The sequence below is a fragment of the Numenius arquata genome, chromosome 24, assembly GCF_964106895.1.
Source record: "Numenius arquata chromosome 24, bNumArq3.hap1.1, whole genome shotgun sequence".
NCBI lineage: Eukaryota > Metazoa > Chordata > Aves > Charadriiformes > Scolopacidae > Numenius > Numenius arquata.
The window spans coordinates 511,996-531,280 of NC_133599.1; the positions used below are offsets into that span (position 1 = coordinate 511,996).

General features: G+C 48.7%; 1 protein-coding gene across 3 annotated transcripts in view; it reads right to left on the reverse strand.

The window, feature by feature from the left end:
- Positions 1-19,071, reverse strand: part of MAGI3 (membrane associated guanylate kinase, WW and PDZ domain containing 3) — a 64,260-nt gene extending 45,189 nt beyond the window's left edge. For all 3 annotated transcript variants that reach the window (XM_074163254.1, XM_074163253.1, XM_074163252.1), the window contains exon 1: positions 18,750-19,071. In XM_074163254.1, coding sequence (XP_074019355.1) covers positions 18,750-19,071 — 322 coding nt within the window. The remainder of the gene's footprint in view (positions 1-18,749) is intronic.
- Between the last annotated feature and the right edge of the window lie 214 nt (positions 19,072-19,285).

Below are 19,285 nucleotides of genomic sequence, written 5' to 3' on the forward strand. Positions count from 1 at the left end.
CGCAGCCCCCGGTGTCACCACAGCTGTCACCCCAATTCCCCGAACTGAAACACCATCATCGGAGGAACAGCCGCTCCCTACAGCTGCGTCTGACCTGAGCACTTCCTGGGAACAAGTGACTGAGCTGTCGGGAGACACCGCTCAGCTTTTTAGACAGTAGACGCCTTGAAGAACCTTAGCCACCCAGTGTAAGTCCCTGTTGTTGGGTGCCATATGCTGTGCACCGTGTACATGCCTCTGACATCTGACAAGAAACAGCATTTCACAGGCAACGACTGGGTCTTTCGTAATAGAATTAAATTAGTTTACTTCCTTGGGCAGAAACTTACCATCTGCACAAATGCTGGTGCTCTGCATTACAGTTCGCCAAGGAATTTACTGCCAGGATTATAGAAAATATTAAATTTTTGTTTCAAGTACAATATAAACTCAATTATTTGGCAACCTGGTATATTCCTGGAGTATAAAAAACAATCCAGAAGCACACTATCTGTAAGCAGTAGTAAAAATTAACAGGACAGATATATTGATGTTTTTAAGTTTTATTATTTGCGTATGCTCTAACATCGTGAAGTTACTTAAAAGTTTAAAGCCTACTTACGTTTTAAAAGTCCTTAACGATATTGTAAATGCTCTAAGCCACTGTGCCACGCAGATGTACACACACCAGGGATTCAGAGCAGCACTACGGAAGAAAGCCGTGGTACTCTGAGCAGAGGGGCTTACGCCTCACGCAGGAGATAGCATGCACGTGGCCAAACCAAACAAAATTATAAAAATTAAAAACCTCACACTTCTTGTTACATCATCAGAGAAGGGCTTCCAACGCTTTGCAGGAAATGTAATGTTTTCATTCTTTCTGTCAGTTCCTGCACTGCCCTCACAGCACCCGGCACACGTCAGCAGGGACTCGACCAGTTCAACCACGGAGGAAGGTTTTTTCAGAAAGAACAACCAGTAAGCAAAGCAAACCCAACCCCAACCAACCTCCCCCGCCAGCAACCCTTCCCTCTCGCCGCTCCTGGCCTCCCCGTGTGCCCCGTCCCATCCCACTCACGTCTGTCCCGCAGCTCCTGCAGGGCCATGTCCCCAGCCCCATCCCGCTCCCAAACCGCCCCCCGAACACACACCCAACGGGAAAACCCCTGCTCCTTCCCACCGCCCGGCTGCAGCAAAACACCTCTGAAACCAGCCCTACCACCAGAGCAGCTACCCCGGAATCTAAATGTTAATTCTGTATTTTGTAAACACATCTTTGTTGTAACAAACCCCCTCCCATCCACGTGCTGAACAGCGGGGTTCACGGCTCACACGCTGTCTCCAAATTTACTCTTCAAACTGCTATTGCCTGCCATGAGTAACGGGTCAGAAAGGCACGGCTGTGCTGTTGCGTTGGCAGCAGGGGCAGGAAGGGCACTGAAGGGGGTAACAAGGGAAGGACGACAGCATTCACAGACCAGCACGCTCGTTTATTTCTCTAATGAGAAAAAAACCCAGGCATTGCAGCAGAGAATTACTCCAGAGGGCAGACTGTGGTAACTGCAGCCGCAGCTCTAAATTATACAGCCAGAAGGTCATGGTGATCTTTATCTCCCTCCCTCACACACACTCACCCATAGATACAGCAATGGCAACTCCATCCCGCTAACGGAGTTAACCTTGAATTTAGAAGTTGACTTTAAATGGCCGGGGCTTTCTGTCCGTTCCCGGGCTTTGCTGGATGAACGTCTTCACGTAACCGCAGGTAAGAACTCCACACCACTAATAATTATTTTCCTTTATTGACGGTTTAAGTTCAGATATCCCTGCTGTGGCTCATGTCATTTAAATCATGACGCACCCCATGCTTAGAAAACAGAAATCTTCTGTTTTCCCAATAAAGGGTTAAGGAGTTTAAGTCAGCTCAACTGACCTTGGTATGACTTACCCACAGCACAGTCAGCTCTCCGGCAACACAGATGGTTGACCTGATGTTGCCAGTGTTTTAAGCTCAGAAAATGCTGCTGCTTTTTTAAAAAAAAATATTATTATTATTTCCCCATGCTGTGTTTACTGTTTTACATATGCCTCTGACTGCCAAGGAATTGTTAACTAATCACCATGAGATTCATTCTGTTAGCACACAGCTGGGTACTTGGTCATGCAACATCTGCTTCTCAGCATTTCTGCTTTTCCTTATCTATCGGTGGTTTGTAAGAAAAGCGTCTCAGCGGAGTGTGGCAGTCAGTGTGTGCAAAGAGAAGCTGGTAAATGAGTTTATTAACTAACAGCTATTAAAACATAACCCTTCAGATTATTAATGAACCCATGTCTCTTACAGGATGGAAACCCCACCCAGAGCAGACACGGAAAGGGTAAGGGATGTTCGGCTTCCTCGTGGCAAGGTGTGAGGCTGCTGCAGCTCCGCAGGAGAGCACACCGGGAATCACACCCGCTCCAGAGCCAGGCATTCGGCAGGAGCTGGTCCCGGCCGGTGTCACCGCTCAGGGTCCCCGCTCCGAGACCCAGATCATGGCACTCCCACGGGGACGAGCCCCGGCCACAGCCCCCACCGCATGAGGTAACTGCCATTTCCAGTTCTGCTTAAAAACTTAAACAATCTGATTTTAGCAGGGGGCCTTGGCTGCAGTCGGATCCAAATGGCACACATCACAGAATCACATGGGGTTGGAAGGGACCTCTGGAGATCATCTAGTCCAACCCGCTGCCAAAGCAGGTCCACCCAGAGCAGGTTGCACAGGAACGTGTCCAGGTGGGGTTTGAATGTCTCCAGAGAAGGAGACTCCACCACCTCCCTGGGCAGCCTCTTCCAGGGCTCTGACACCCTCAAAGTGAAGAAGTTCCTCCTCATGTTTATGTGGAACTTCTCACGTTCAAGTTTGTGTCCATTCCTCTTGTCCTGTCCCTGGGCACCACTGAAAAAAGACTGGCCCCATCCTCCTGACCCCCACCCTTTAAGTATTTCTAAGCATTGATCAGATCCCCCCTCAGTCTTCTCTTCTCCAGACTAAAAAGACCCAAGTCCCTCAGCCTCTCCTCGTAAGGGAGATGCTCCAGGCCCCTCATCATCTTTGTAGCCCTCTGCTGTACCCTCTCCAGCAGTTCCCTGTCCTTCTGGAACTGGGGACCCCAGAACTGGACTCAGTGCTCCACTTGTGCCCAGCTTCCCTGACCTTGCCCTCCCTTCTCCAGGCACAATAAATGGCCTCGAAAACGCACATACCGGCACTGAACAAGAACCAAAGTCCAAAGACCAGAACAGGAGGTAACTGCTCCCGGCAGATGATAACGTGGACGATAATCGATGAGATCCAGTGATTTAACTTTCACCAGTTGCTTTTGGTTTAATTTTTTGCCCCCCCCCCCAACAAAAGTTCGGCACGAGGCAGATGTCATAAGCAAAATAATGCTCCTGTCATTGTAGCTGGGTGACCCTCTCTGTCCCACAGCCTGTACGTACGTAAGATATAAATGAGCTGTACATACGTACAGGCTGTGGGACAGAGAGGGTCACCCAGCTACAATGACAGGAGCGCGGAGCTCCCGGGCTCGGGAGGGCTGCCAGCCATCCTCTGCGGGCAGCTGCCTCTGGAGGCTGCGCTCATTTATATCTGCTTAAAGAGCTCGCTCCGCTCAAGACTGACACAGAAACGTAATTCTCCCAAGAAAGCACTTCAAATAAAAAGACGGCTTTGAAGGCAAAGCCAAATCTCATTTCTGCTCTCAATTCGCCGTCAGTCAGAAGGCGGCTGTGGGCGCACACCCCAACAGGAAAACCCAAACTGACAGCACGGGAGATTTTCCCTGTATTTATTGCATCATTCCCTTTTCTGTCATTCCTGTCAGACCATGTAGGTTCCACAGTAATCTCTTTGAAACGCTTTGCTAGCGCCAGAGCACAGCATCTCACAGAGCAGATATTTCTGTTACCCACAGTAGATACTTCTTATTAAAATGCTTCCTTTCTCCGTGCTTCCACGATACACAAAAACCTCAAGGCAAGACTTCTAAAAGGTTACACGTATTCAAATGAAAAAGGTATGTGATATACAATATCATATACACAGCCAGCCTCAGTGACTCATTCAAACAGAACTTCCATGTAAGTTGATTTTATATCTCTATTTGTACATATATATATATTTATATAAATTTACCAATATAATAAAACATACAGCTAGATGATGGAAAACTACCCTGCACCTACGATTGTAAGAATTACATCAAGCAATTCTGACAGCAGGTACCTGTCCTAATCATCTCACAGAAGACCCTTCCTAATTCTACTTGTCACATGGAGCCAGAGTCAGGCAGCAGCTCCACAGCACCTGACTGCTCTAAACAAACCCATTTAAATTCCAGAACTCACTGTGAGGTCCCCATTGGTGGTTGCACAGAAACAGCAAAGAAGAGAAACCAGACATCTTGCTGTTCCAATAAATAGTGTGATGAAACAGAGGTTAGTTTGTCTTTATCTGTCGGTTCAAATTCCCATCAGGAGACCCAGGGAGGCTCCCGGAGGCACTGTTGGAGCAGCCCCTTGGTGCGGCACACACCGGTCCCAGCCCAAGAGCACAGCACCCCTGCACCGGGACGGGGAGACTCGCTAAAGGGGCGACTGTGACCAAACACCGCCCATCCAACACGCCGCTGAGAGCAAACTTTGAAGAGCAAAATTTCAAATATCCTCTGGTTCTAAATGTATTCTGCAGTGTTTGCAGTGGCACCGAGGTCCAGCTCCGTCTGCAGGCATCACTCCCATTTCCTGCATTTTGATCAGATGCACATGGTTACTTCAAAAAGCAGATTTTATTTTTATCTCCACATATTTTTAAATATAAGAAGCGCCTGACCCTTTGCATTTTAAACCTGTACTTCTGGGTACCAAGGAACACTAAATCTTTCCGGATCACTGCGAGCAGCCCGAAGGAAGGGCCCAGTTCTCCTGTCCCAATTTCAAATTCTTGAGATGAGACTGAAAGTTCTCTCAAAGAACTGGGTTTTTTTGAAAACACGAGAGGTATTGTTTTTCTTTGCTATTTCCTTAATACCCAACATCTCTGCAACGACACACACCAGGAAGACCAAGGGACCTCTTAAGAACATAATTCAATTAGAAAAAAAAAAAACCCAAACAAACCAGGCAGATTTGCCAAGAGACAATAAATAAGGATTTCAGAACAACAAATTTTATGCCCCCGAAGGTGATTCAACAAAGCAGAAATCAATTTAAGTACTTTTTCTCTTTGCTGCATTTCACCCACTACAGGAAAAACCAGCCCACAGAAAGAAGTTCCTCAGATACAAACCCTTTTACTATTCCCACAGCACGACACTTCTCATTGCCTATCAGAGTTTGATGCCTGAATGGAAGAATATCCTATTTTTAGCGGACTTTTAACGGAGAGAACAACAGCTGGCAGTTTCTGAATACTTTAGAACTTCCCTGCGGAAATATTCCCCGCACTCATGGACAAATCCAAGCGGTAAAAAGGTGACCCAAGACCCGTCCAAGGGACCACTGCAGCCTGAGGAAAATAATGCCATTTTAAGCAGTGCTGGGCACCAGAGTTTAAACAGGGCCCATCCCACCCCCAAAGCAATTTTATGTTCATTCCACCTCCTCCCTCCACGAGGGCCAGGGAAAGCAGATGCCTCCGGTCTCCTCACACACCTGCCCCGCCGTGTTCTGTTAGGGAATCTGAGCTCAAATCAGCCTCTTGCATGGCCAAAGTTGATTAAATTTATGCAAATCACAGCACAGTAACAGTGTTCCCCAGTCTCCAGAGAGCCCCAGTTCTCAGTATTGGGGATGAGGAACTGTTTCAATAGCACAAATGCTTCCAACGCTTCTTTCAAAAGCAACTGACAGTCCTGATGGCAGCGAGTTAATGATGGGAAATCAGCTTTAAGTTAAGACCTGTGCAAATCACTTCCCTATGCTTATGTTTAAAAATGTGCTAAGAACACTGTTTCGACAATACAAATGCCTGTGATGTACAACTATTTGTACCTCCAGGTTGAAGCTCCAAGTCGAAGGTTCCACTGGAGCGGGGCAGACCCACCGGCCGCGGGGCATCGCGCCCGCTCTCCATCCGCCCCACCCCCTTTACTGCTGTCGCCCCCAGGACCCGCCAGCCCCAGTGACACCCACCGTGGGGATGCAGCGTGGTTACTCCTCACACACCGGGATCACCACACTCCCGTTCCACCATGGAGACGCCCTGGAGCAGGAGACCAGCGGCCACCACGCTCCCCTGCCTGCCGCAAGTCACTTACTAAGGCGGAGAGATTAATACGAAAGATTGACACCAATAACGCAGACCAGGCACCAAAGCCCGGTGAGGGTGCCCTGTGCCCAGCACAGACCCCAGGGACAGATGTGCCTTTGTCCCCGACGTCACTTGGTCCCGCAGTGACCAAGCAGCAGCAGGAGAAGACTCAGAGATTTATGCCCTAAACCAAACCTCACTTCGAAGCCACACGCTTTACATGGGGGTAGGAAAGCTGTCCCTGGCGAAGGGAGACCACACATCCTGAAATATTTTGCAGGCCAGGGCAGAACAAAAAGACGTAATACACAGCAGAGTGCAAACAACATCCATTCCACTGCAATTATTTGCTATTTTGATGAACATCAAGCGCCCTGCCCTAATGAATTTGTTTAGGTACTAGCAGCATCACCTAATGGGCATTAATTAAACTTTTCCAGCATCTCTACCTTCACCAGAGAAAAGTAATTACTCACTGCTGTCCTACAGAGAGAGAAATAAAATCCACAGGATTAGGTTTTTTTCTACCGAGTAAGTAGGGCAGAGAGGAAAGCCTGCAATTTAGAGGCAAGTCGCTGTAGTTCGTAATTCCACAACACGAGCAATTCTTCAGGCCTGGCGTTGAGTACAACGGTCTTCCTGCTGCCTGTAAATAACCCACAAAATAGGGTTTAATAATAGTGCATAGATCTGTCAAGAACGTAACTATTTGTCTTTCAAAATTCGTAAGAGGCCCAGCAAAAGCCAGTGAGCCCTTCCCTCCGCCCTTCCCTGCAGCTTAACTCCCAGTCACACACACCCGGAACCGTTCACACCTTCTCTATCGGTGAATACATTTAAAAAATATTTTTATTCATAAATACGGCACATTAAGGCTTCCATCATTAGCTGTTTAAAAAGTACATGCATGAGTGGCATCTGAGGATGTCAGAGATCTAGAATAACAGACAACAATTTTTATTTATTCATACAAAACGTTTTTATGTTATACAACAGGGACCAGCTCAATATGAAATAAAACCACAGCAATTTTGTCTTCAAACTTATGCCATTAGCATTTTTTGCCATATAGCAAACACAATGCATTAAAGTCCACACTACAAACACCATCCTCCAAGGAAGCACCATCAGCTTGAAGCGAAGCCAAGGCCAATAAATATTTGCAGCTCTTGCTCGGCAATGGAACGCCGGGTCTGATCACGTACAGGCGCTTCACCCCACGGCACGATGCACGATTCACAAACAACTTCTCCCCGCACCAAAGCATTTGCAATCTAATCTCACTGCAAAGAAGATTAGTGAAATTACTGAGCGATTGCAGTTTCAGCAACAGAGGTAAAAATACTTCCCTGGCACTTTTGGTCAGCGGAGTCCTGAGGAATTCTTTAGACCAATAAAGGAGGAAAGGAGCCATTACCATCGTTCCCGGGATTATCGCTGGCTCGGCCTCTCCCTTACGTAAGAGGATTCCCACGCGGCCCCAAGTACACGCATTAGGAGGAAATCATTTCTGCAAACCTAAAACTTTAGGGCTTAGTTATTTCCTGATAGTTCTGTGGTTTTAGAGGAAATAAACTGGATGTTAATCCTCTTGCATTTAATGAGTAGTACCAGCAAACTCTGCCTCTGTCCGTTGCAAGAAGGTCACGGTAAACCTGGCGTGTAACCAAAGCAAAGGTGCGGGTCCTGGCAATGAGACCTCAGAGACGGGCGAAGGCTGAAGCGGTTCGGGCTTTGGGAGCTCTTCACGCTGTCTATTTGAGCAAAAAACATGTCAAAATAATTTCAAAGTCTGCCTACGTCCTTATCTCTTTTCATACAAACCATGTTGTGCAGGAGGGAAATACTTAATCAGCAAATTGACTTACACTGAGTTCCAACTATTTGTTAATGGGTTTATGTTTTGTTTTTTAATAATGTCAGGAAAAGAAGAAAAAATTTCCATATATACATCTCTGTACTCAGCTGCAGGACAGCACTGGTTGGCCACCAGCTGCCAAACACAAGAAATGTGCCAAACAGAATAAACAGCCCTCGTTCCTACACAGCTATACTTCTGCTGTGATCTTCCAGAGAAAAGGAAAACTCACATTGAGACAGGCACTTCTGCTTCTTGGTTTGGTTTGAGAGTGATTTTCTTGCCCGGACTCACTAAGTTTTATTTTTCCTAAAGATTGTCTACAACTACAGGAACTATTTAACAGATACAATACCTATTAAAGAGGCTTCTTTACCAAATTAGACAGCGAACCACTTAGTTATCTAAGATTATACATATTTCATTTTGTTACCCTTAAGTTAACTTTGTTAAACACATCAGACAAAACAAAAGCACAAAGTTGCATATCAGTTGCCTCGTCTATTTCTTTGAGTTAAGAAAGAGGTAATTGCAGATACTCTAAGACCTGCTCAGTTGCAGACCCAAATGCCCGAGGCCACATTTTAAATTTCTTTCTGGGAACCTGTTTGGTGGGTGACCAGAGCCCGTCCGGCTCTCAGACCCCCCAGCAGTGGGTCTGAGATGCCCCAACCGACTCCCAGGGTGTGCAGGAAACGTTTAAGAACAGCAGACAGATCAAAACCGGGCTTAACTTTGCCACACGAGACTCAGCGACACTGGAAAACTCAGACAAACGAGTTGAAAGTTACTGCTGGAGAGCAAATCCACTTTCTACCCTAACATTACTTCCACTAACAACTTAATTTGATAAACTGCATCACTGTATCAAACAGTAATTAAGCAGCCACTTCAGATGTAATGTTTTCTCTCATCTGCTCTTTCATCGACATGAAAGGAGATGTTTTTTAAACGTGTTTCTTCTGGCCGAGTGTGGGACTGGTGCCTGTGCCGCTGCGCAGCTCTCCCCCCGCCGGAGCTCCCACCCCGCGGGCACCGCACCGGACCCCCCAGGCTGCGACCCCAACCCATCGCACCACAGCACATCCCCGTGGGAGCTCCGTGCTCCCGCCTTCTCCCAGCATGGGGAAGGAGCTCCGGCTCGATGCCGTGGCCGCAGAGGGCTCCCGTCGGCAAAGCCCGAGGCTGGTGAGGGCCCTTCCCCTCTCCCCACGGCAGGACACCCCGCTCTGCCCACAGAGCCCTGTCCGAGGGCAAACAGATGGGTCCTGGCACAGTGGTCCCCGAATGGCAGGGTAGGTGCTGGCTGCACGCTGAAACATCCTTAATCGCAGAGACACAATTTGGATCCCAAAACATAATAGTGAACATTGAATTGTTCTCAAAATACAACTGCGGAACAATCCCAGTCCAAGGGAAACTAATTTCTCCCTAAATGTTTTATCAAAAAAACCCTCTTGCAAAGGCACCAGGGGCATTTCAGTGGAAACTCAGCACTAAATGCATTCCTTTATATTCTCTACATTCAAAGCCTGATATACAGCCTAAATCACCAAGTATCCATGGCTGTTTTTCAGAGCGTTTTCTGGCAGATGGCTGCACACATCGCCCAAATTGTATTTTTAAAATTCAAAATGGCCTTTGGTGTTCTTCATAGCTCAGAGACACTGGCCCACGATGTGTACCTCAAACTGCATCTGATTACCAGGGGTAAATAACACTGGAATGTACCAGCCATTAATTTTTATTTCTAAGACATGAGATCTTTATTCTTATTTGCACTACAAAGAAGGGAAATGCCTAACAGCCAGGCCTAAAAATGCATGTGGGTTTTTAGTGGGGCGGGCGAGGAAGGGAGCTTGGTTTTTCTCTTAAATGACTATGATGTTTAGTCTATGATGCATCTGAAGTTGAAAACTTCTGAAAGTGGTTTTTTGTAAAGCCATAGGGGTCTTCAGACAGCTACTGAGGGTGGCAAATCCACAAGCCAAGGATCCAGGACAGAGTAAGCATCACCCCATTCACACCCCCAGGTGCCCGAAGGATTGTCCTCCAGAAAAGTGCTTTCTTTAAAACAAATATATATTATTTCCGGTTTCCAATTCTTTATTTCCTGTCATTAATAAGCTTCACAAATCAACCCTGGACGCACCCAGGCGGTGTCTCACACCCGCAGCTCCTCTCGGGCCCGGCCCCACCAAATGTACCCACCCTTGGGCAACCAAGGACCCCGCAGTCCGGTCTGGGGTCAGGCTCTCACAGCAGGGCAATACTAGTCCCGATTTCTAAGAATGTATTTTCTCTATTTCCAAACGCAGCAGATTTAAGAAGAGACAACTTCAGTAACAGATAACTCACACAATCCCGTTAACCTCGTTGACTGCCTTTCCCACCTTTTTGAAAGAACACTTCATTATCGTGCAGACGGAAATAATGCATTTCCAGACACCAAAAACCAGAGTGCGACTGATGTTTGTACCTCACCCCAATCCATATTCATAAGACACCAGCTGTCTGTCTGATTGTATTTATTACCAAAAGTCAGTAATGAAACAGCACTGAAGGAGAACACAGTAAGAATCAATATTCAAGCGTTCCATGATCTGATAGAGCTAGAATTCAAGCTTTGCATGTTTTATACAGGTAATGGAAGAGACAGGGCAACCCAGAGCTTAAAGGAATTACCTTTTCACTTGTGTATCAGGAAAACAACTTAGAGTGCATCAAGCGACACAAGCCCAGCTGCTATTGAGCAAGTGAAGAGTGACACAGGACGGATCATAAACACACCAGTGATTTCCAGTTTGAAGACATTACACTCAATGGAGAGCAATCAACAATTCATGACAAATTACAGGCTCGAGAAACATACATATTGAAAAGCAGCTTTCAGCAAATGTTTCTAAAGGTATCTATGAAAACACGCTTTAAAAGCTCAGTGTCGGAGGAAGCCTGGAGCTGTGTCTGACAGCCTCGGTGTGCTCTGCTCATGAAGTTACATTTCCACATAAGATCATTACTTTAACATGTTGCATTTGCATATAACCAAAAAAGCACAGTGACGTAAGCTTGAACAGAAGATTGCAATAATTGACTATCATATTGAAAGCTACACCTTAACCCATCCCAGAGCACAGCCCCGTGCAGCCACCCATATTTGCTCCTTACCCAGCAGTGCCGAGGGACAGCTTCTACATGGGCTTCATCCAGAATGGAAGAGTTAACATAAACCCCTCAACTTGCTGCACCCACCGGGGCCACCCCTTCCCCACCAGCGCCTCTGTGGCCTCCTTGATCCCACACGGAGGAACTCCCCTCCCAGGACACCCCCCTGTCACCAGAAGTGGATGCTCCTGCTCCTGAACCCAAGGAGCCTGGCAGCCCCCCGGCCGTGCTCAGCGCAGCTGGTCCCTCACCCGGAGCCGCTCCCGCTCCCACTGCGATCCAGAAAGATTAATTTAACACAGATTCAAATACCAATTAGCAACTGAAGACAAATCACTTAGGATTCTGGTTTCGATGATGGTGTAACAGATCAATATGAGTCTGCAATCTTCCCACTGCATTTTCCCCTCGTCTTCTGCTCAGCAGAACTAAATACAGAATTTACTCTCAAAGAGCTCACTTTTTTTTTTAATCCAAATCTAGTACTCTCAGGCATACTATTGCTTTGAAGAAGAAAATTGTTCCCATTCAGGGAACAAGATGCGATTTAACTAACAGCCCATGAACGCGACAAGATATTTCTTAAAAGGAAGCATCATGAATTAAAAACAAGAACCGGAAGAATTAATTCAAAGACCTTAAAACAGGGCAACGATCAAAACTAGAGTAATTTTTTCAGCTGTCAGTTTGAATACACCATCCTTGCTATAATTCTTAAAATAATTTTAAAATATCAGCTGAAAAATATCTTGAAGCAGCTGTTCAATAATAAAGCAGGATGGTGCACGGCAAGTTACACAAGCCCAGCTTGTTTTCTTCAGGAATTCTCTAAGAAGACAGTTTAGTTTTAAAGTGCCTTTGTTTTATAAAAGCAAAATTAAAATTCTTTAAAAGAAAATTTAAGGAAATTGTATCTTCTGAGAGCAATAAAAACCAGCCATTTTCTATAACTGACTAACATTACATTAAAGCCAGCCAAGAATTCCAGAGCAATACCTGGGCAAAAACGATGAAGACAAAATCTGCTGTTGAAATCACGGCTTCTAGTAAATGTTCATGTTTATTTCATTCTTGGCTTCATTCACACAGAAGAGAAAGCCTCCTGCCATTGCATAGTGGAAAATCACAGCTTCAAGGATTTTAAACAAGTTCTATGCTGGCAGGTAAACCTAAGCTTGCATTTATTTTTATTTTTTTTAATAGAAAAGCAACACAAACATATATGCAAGAATTTCAATCAAAACCATCTACCTGAGTGAGAAAACTTCCTTCCAGGAATAATGGTGACGCAAGTGCTTGGTCGCTCAGCCCTAGTGAGATCCTCGCTCCCCTAAAGCAGGGGACAGGGAGGAGGTGGGTTTGGGGGACACCAACAGCACCCCCTGCTCTGCCGCCAGCCCCAGGTGGGTGCCAGCCTTACCCTGCGCTATCCTACCGGCTCCCTCCCCAGGCACAGCAACAAACGCACGGGGCAGAGAACGGCTCTCCTGAAGGGAACAAAAAAGTACAAATTAAACCCATGGTGTTAAGCAGCACAGAGGCAAAAGCCACATGAGGCCTCGTTATCATTCGCAACTAACACACCAAGAAAGAATAGAATAATTAGAGCACATTTATGGTGAAATCATTACCACGGTACTCATCGCAGTAAGGTTTAAACAAAGGAGTATGTAAAAGGGAAAGGCAATATGTTCTATGCCAAGAATAATACGCTTATATAAAGATGGATATGAGAGACAAGATTATAAATTACACACACGTACTAATCCCCATCCCTTGGCAGGTGCCTGACAGTCCTCTGCATCCCCACACGCCAGGGAGCTAACGGCGCTGCATGCAGGGTGGCCCCCGGACGGCCGCAGGACACGCCAGCGCCTCCCGCAGAAAGCACTTCTTCAGGACCACACGTCTGCCTTCTGCCCAGTGCCATGAAACCCAGACACCCTCCACGGTCATTACAGCAACCCGTGTGTTCTGGGATTTTCGTAGCGTGGTAAAACGAACCAACCCCTCCTCCTCCTGCACCCCAGCGGAGCAGCCCCCCACGCGTGGGGAGGGCGGCGTTCCAGGCCTGCAGCCCCCAGCCAAGGCGCACCCAGGACCCAAGAACCCGCGCCGGCTGCCTCGACTCCTCAGAGCAGCTGAGGAACACATTAGTGTGTTTAATCACCCGGCTGGCCCACTGCCAGCTTCCAGAGAAACACAGAATTAGGGTAATGCCTTTCCTCAGAGAGGCAAAATTATCCCAGTGTGTACTCGGATCTCTGTTTCACCACGGCACATTTAGAATTCAACTGATTCTGCAAAAACAGCCTCGGAGTGCGGCGTGCCCTCCTCTCTGCCTTAATTGCCAAACATGCAAATCTTTACCCCCACACGGAGGCTTTGTACCTACCTCAAGCACAAGAGAAAATGTAAATCAATCTTCTACGCTCAGCTTCGAGTATTATGTCTCAAGAGCTGAATCCTGATCAGAGTCACTGCATTTGTCACTGTTTTCATTCATTCTACTCCAGAGAAGGGACCCCCGTGCACGAGCTGACTTTGAACATCTCCGTTAACTCCTGTCGGTAACGGAGGCATCAGGGACCCGTCTCCATGTGCTCCTGCAGCCACCTGAGAAAACGCATCCAGCAGCAAGTTGTCTTCTTGTAAGCTCGCACTAGACTTTGATCCAGAGAGCATTTGGTAAGGTAAGGCCTCGCTGGCTTCAAGATCCTCAGGTCCCAAGAGCATTACGTGATCTAGCGACAGATACTGACTCGAAAATAGTAAGCTGGGCACTGAGAACTTGAGTACTACATCCACCAGCTGATCATCTCATTCCTTCCATCATAATTCAAACAAAGAAATAGATCTGAAGCAGTCAGAGACGTCACCCCAAAAGGCTGCAGACTTTGGGTGCACACAAAGCAGCAACAAGCACCAGCTTTGGTCTGGATGTGCTTTAAACAGCATGAGGAGTGAAAAAATACAGACCCTGTGAGTTCTGTGAATGTGAGCTGGGAAGTCTCCACGTGCCCCAGCTGGGAGACAAACCAAAGCCCAAACTGACACCTTTCCACAGGCCGGAGGTAACACACAGATGCCCAGTGGGAGGAAGAGCTCCAGCCACCCCGGGAAAGTCAGCTACAAAAGAAATATGTAGGAAATCGAGGTTTAATAGCGTCGGGAGCAGTAAGACTATTAAAAAAAATTTAGTCTAAAAGGAACTTTTCATCATTTTAAATCTTGCTCCAGTTTTTGATGTAAGATCAGTGTTGACACAATGAGCCAATGCACATTCTCCCAATAACCAAGGGATAAAACTATGCACTCTGGAAGCACCTCTCAAGTGGAAGAGCTACAAGACTCTGCCCATTTCTTCCCAGATGCTAGTTATAGTGGCCATGAAACCATAGTAATTGCCACAGCGTAGCTGTATTCATCAAAACTCCTCATTTTGGAAGGAAAACACATTCCTTCCCACGTAGTATCTGGCAACTCGGGCTGCAGAAAGAGGAGTTTGCAGATAATCAGTAATTTTTCTTACTTTAAGTCTGCAACCCAGTTTTGATGCAGTTTGGCTACCATGCTGCTGTGAAGAAAGCAGCATTCAAAGTTGTCCTGATGAGCATTTCGGCAACCAGGCTCGCCTGCACATCCAACACCCTTCCGGCTAAACCCGAATGCCACAGGCGACTGGCAGGTACCCTCAGAGATGAGCTTCGCACTCGGAGACAATGGGTTTGACTAAAGCAAAACATTTCAGTTTTTCCTTAACGGAACCAAAAGAACCTGAGCAGTGCTGGGCAGTCACAGGGCTGATGCACTAATCCCAGTGACGCTGGGCAGGGAAGGTCCTCAAGCCACAGGGCAGCCGTCGCGGGGACGCATGTGAGCAGGCAATTAGCTTGAGACCAGCACTCACCGAGCGTGGCTGAAATACAAATGCAGTCATTACGACGAGCCGGGCTGTGCCAGAGGCGTGCACATCCATACAGATATCCCGCTGCACAGACCCTGCTCCTCCGCACTGCCGCTCGGCTCATCCCATAGAGATGACGATGAATTTACAACAAACCTCTATTTTTGTATATCTCAAACATCAACTAGAAGGAAGGGCTCTCTCACTTTTATTTCGACAGCTCGGACGCCAGCACCAGCCCGGGTGTGCTGGCAGAGAGCTCGAGGCTGGCCCTCTGCAGACTCTGCCCTGTCGAGCTGTACCGGTACTGGCACAGGAGATGGTCCCGGTGGCCACATGCACCAAGCCAGACCTGCAGCACCGACACTCGTCCCCAGCCTGTGTGACACCGGCCTTGGTCATCCTCCTCAGAAAGTAAGGGCAGAGCAAGAAAGGGAAGGACAAATTTTTTCATCAGCGAAATGGTCCATCATTTGTGATGTGCAGTTAACAGATGGCGTGCAAATTAACATTCGTATCTTTCAAGTGTCTTATCAAACAAGACTAAACAGCATCTTGAAATTTCCATTTTAAATTTTCTATGAGCTTGCTAGAAGTATCACAGACAGATTTCACTGCTGTCAACTAAAGCTGTTGCTGCCTTTAATGAAGGACTACAGCACTGCTTGAAATAAAGCAGTCCAGTCCCCCGACTTGCTGTTCAAGGCCACTGGGACACCACACAGACCCACCTGGAAGACGGAGCCAGCTCTTTAACACTGACACTGCCCTTCTAAAACAGAGGCAAATCATGCGCAAGGCCTTATACACACCTTGAAATTCAGGGACAAGGCAACAAATGACCCCTGAAGCTGGATCCCCTCCAGTCCCAACAGCACTGGAATCAGAGGAGCCATCAGGCACGTGAGGACCTGCTGGCAGATGTACCCCACGCCTTTCAACATGACAGTTTGTTTGAGAGACAGCAGGTTTGACTGGAGAAAAACATGGAAAATGGGACCTTAAAACCAGTAATGCAATTAAGGGTCTCTGGGAATTCAGACCCCCGTCCCTCGCTCCCTTCGCCGCCACCTCCCGCACGACCCCACACCTTCCCGGCTGCCTTCCGACGGTCGACAATCACTCGGGATCACAAGGGCTGGAAGGGAAGCCAAATTCAAAGTCACGGGTCATCACCAAGAACGCCTCGTCAACAACTTTCCTAATTACATATACGCTAACTGGAATACTGCCACTGGGCACTACTGTGGCAATCTTGCAAAAAAGCAACCAAAAATACAGTATGCTTTAAAATACTGTGTTTAAGGACATCAACAAAGAAAATTGCTGCAAAAATCATCTGATGTGGTAAATACGCTTGCAATATGTTCCAGTACAGGAAAAACTGCTGGATCTGGAGCTTCAGTTTGATTTGTTCCAGAAGTTATATAAAATCAGTATAAAAATGCTAGTTATCTTTTTACAACTCAACCCAGCGCTCAGTCCCCAAGCCCCGGATGACCATGCTGAACAGCACAGGTCTTTGCAAGACTCCAGCAGGAGTTCCCCGCTGCTGAGAAAACCATTCCTGTATTTTAACCAGTTACCAAACCCACAGGAGAATCGTGCTCTCGTCTCTGGGCAGCAACGCTGCCACACGACGCCTGCCCGGCAAGAGCCCTGTGTGCACGCTGTGATATCCTGTGAAAGTCCACCTGAAAATCCACTACACCAAAACACTTGGATTTGCTTAAACCAACTGGTGAGCCTTCAAAATCTAACAGACTCTCTGCTGAAAAAGCAACCACTCTCCTCATTAGGCGGTATTTATTCACATGCCCAATAGTTTAATTCTTAACTACAGTTTTAACCAATTTGCTGGAATCAGAAGTGCATCCTGTTTATCTCCTGGACCCTTGTCCCACTGGCACTGTGTGCCCACCTCCCACCCCACCGACGAGCTAAGGCAACACATCACTGTTTAGTACTTCATACTAAGTTCATTTGGAGCTCCCGATGAACCTCATCTGGCTCTGGCCATTTTCTACCATTCATTGTATCAATTTCTTCTAAATCTTTTCTTCTGGTTTTAACGAGACACCTCTCTGTTATGGAAAGTCCCAGCACAGGAATACCCCAATTTCCCCCCATAGCAAACACAAGAAATTCCTTTGATCTTCTAACTCTAGTTTCATCTTCCACAAGCTTTCTCTTTTAAAAGAGATTTATTATTATTTTTTATCTTAAACAATTTGTTCCTTGATTTTTAAAAATCCTCTTATTTTACATTTAACGTGCAGCTGTTAGTTCTTTTCTATTTTCTTCATTCAGATGGGATTTCCAGTTTTGGAGCTAAAGACATCTTTCAAAGCCTACCAGGCTCCTCTAGGTGCTTTCAAGGTGTGGTTTTGTTTTTGTTTTGTTTTTTGGGTTTTTTTTTTTGATTTGTTTAATGGGTGACACGCATCAGGACCAACCGCAGTGTCTCTATATAGAAGATGACTTTTCATTAGTGGTCAAATGAGGAAAATCTGATTTAAAATATATATTACTTAAAGTCAAATAGCAACCCAGCAGTTATAAAAGTAGTAGAAGGCAGGTGTGAAACAAAGAGCTGTATAAGAAATATTGCTGACTTTAGTCACGGAAATAGTGCATCGGTTTGGATTCAGAGAGAAATGGTTTCACCAGAGAGTTCCTCTCTGAGGCACTGCGCTCACACCTGGATTGTCTGACCAGGAAAGCGGTAAATCCGAAGCTTGTTACACGGTGAATCATTAGCTCATGTGACTGCAGGTACCCACTACTCTGCATTAACTTGACACTTGACAGGCATGTTGATAAACCACAATGATCTGATGTCATTAGTTAATTAAAGTGTACTCAAAATTAATCTGAATCAATAGAAAAGGCAGAGTTTGTTCCCGGTGGCTGGCAAACCGGACACCGGTGACAGAGAGGGGGGTTCAGCGGCCAGCCCCCCAGCCCTGCTCCCACCGACCCCTCACTCGGCTCCAAGCCATCACACAAACGCCCCGAAATCCCTCCAAACGGGGTCTCTCCGAGCCGCGGACCGCGGGCAGCCGCTGCAGCGCACGGAGGGCGGCGGGCAGGGACCCCCCGGGAGCGACGGAGCCTCCGAACCCCGGCTCGGTCCCGCACGGCCGCCCCCGCCGAGCCCCGCACGGGGGTCGCGCCCGCGGAGCCCCGGGGCACAGCGGCCCCCTCGCCCCGGAGCCGGAGCCGCCGCAGGGCAGGGGCCGAGGCAGAGCGGGCGGCAGCGGCCGAGGACCGGGCCCTCGACCCGCGGGGACAGCGGCGCCCCCGGGGCACCGGCGGCGGGACCGAGCCGGGCGCCGCGGAGGCCAGTGCGCTGCCGGGGCCGGGGAGCGAGCGCCGCCGCCTCCCCCCCCAGCCGCCCCGCCCGGCGGCGGCGCCCTCCCGCAGCCGAGGAAACTTTCCGGGCCCGGCACCCGCCCCCCGCCGCGGCCCTCCCGCCGCCCCGCAGGGCGCCGGCGCGGCTGGGCCTACCCGCGGGTCCGGCGCGGCCTGCGGCGGCCGAGCTCACCTGGGCGCACGGTCTTGAGGCGCACGGGCTCCCTGAAGTGCCGGACGACGGCCAGCGTGTCGCGGTGCGTGAGGCCGCTGACGGGGGTGCCGTTCACCTCCAGCAGCACGTCGCCCGGCGCCGGCGCCTTGCCCGAGAGCAGCGCGGGGCCCGGCGCGCCCTCGCCGCCCGGCAGCAGGCGGCCAGCCAGGTAGGGGAACTCGCCGCGCTCGGCGCCGCCGCGCAGGAGGTCGGGGTCGGGGCCCGCCGGGCCGCCCCAGGACACCACGCACTCCTGCACCTTGCTCAGCCAGTGCCGCTTCTTCCGCAGCGTCTTGGACATGCCGCCCCTCGGGGCGCCGCTGCCCGCCCCGCGCCGCCGCTCCCTCCCCGGCCGCGGCTGCCGCCCGACTGCCGCCCCGCCGCGGCGGCGCCCCGCCCGCCCCGCCGCGCCCCGCGCCGCCCGGTCACGCCCCCGCCGCGCGCCCCCGCGCCCCGGCCACGCCCCCGCCGCGCCCTGGCGCCCGCGCCGGCCACGCCCCCTCCCCGGCCGCCGG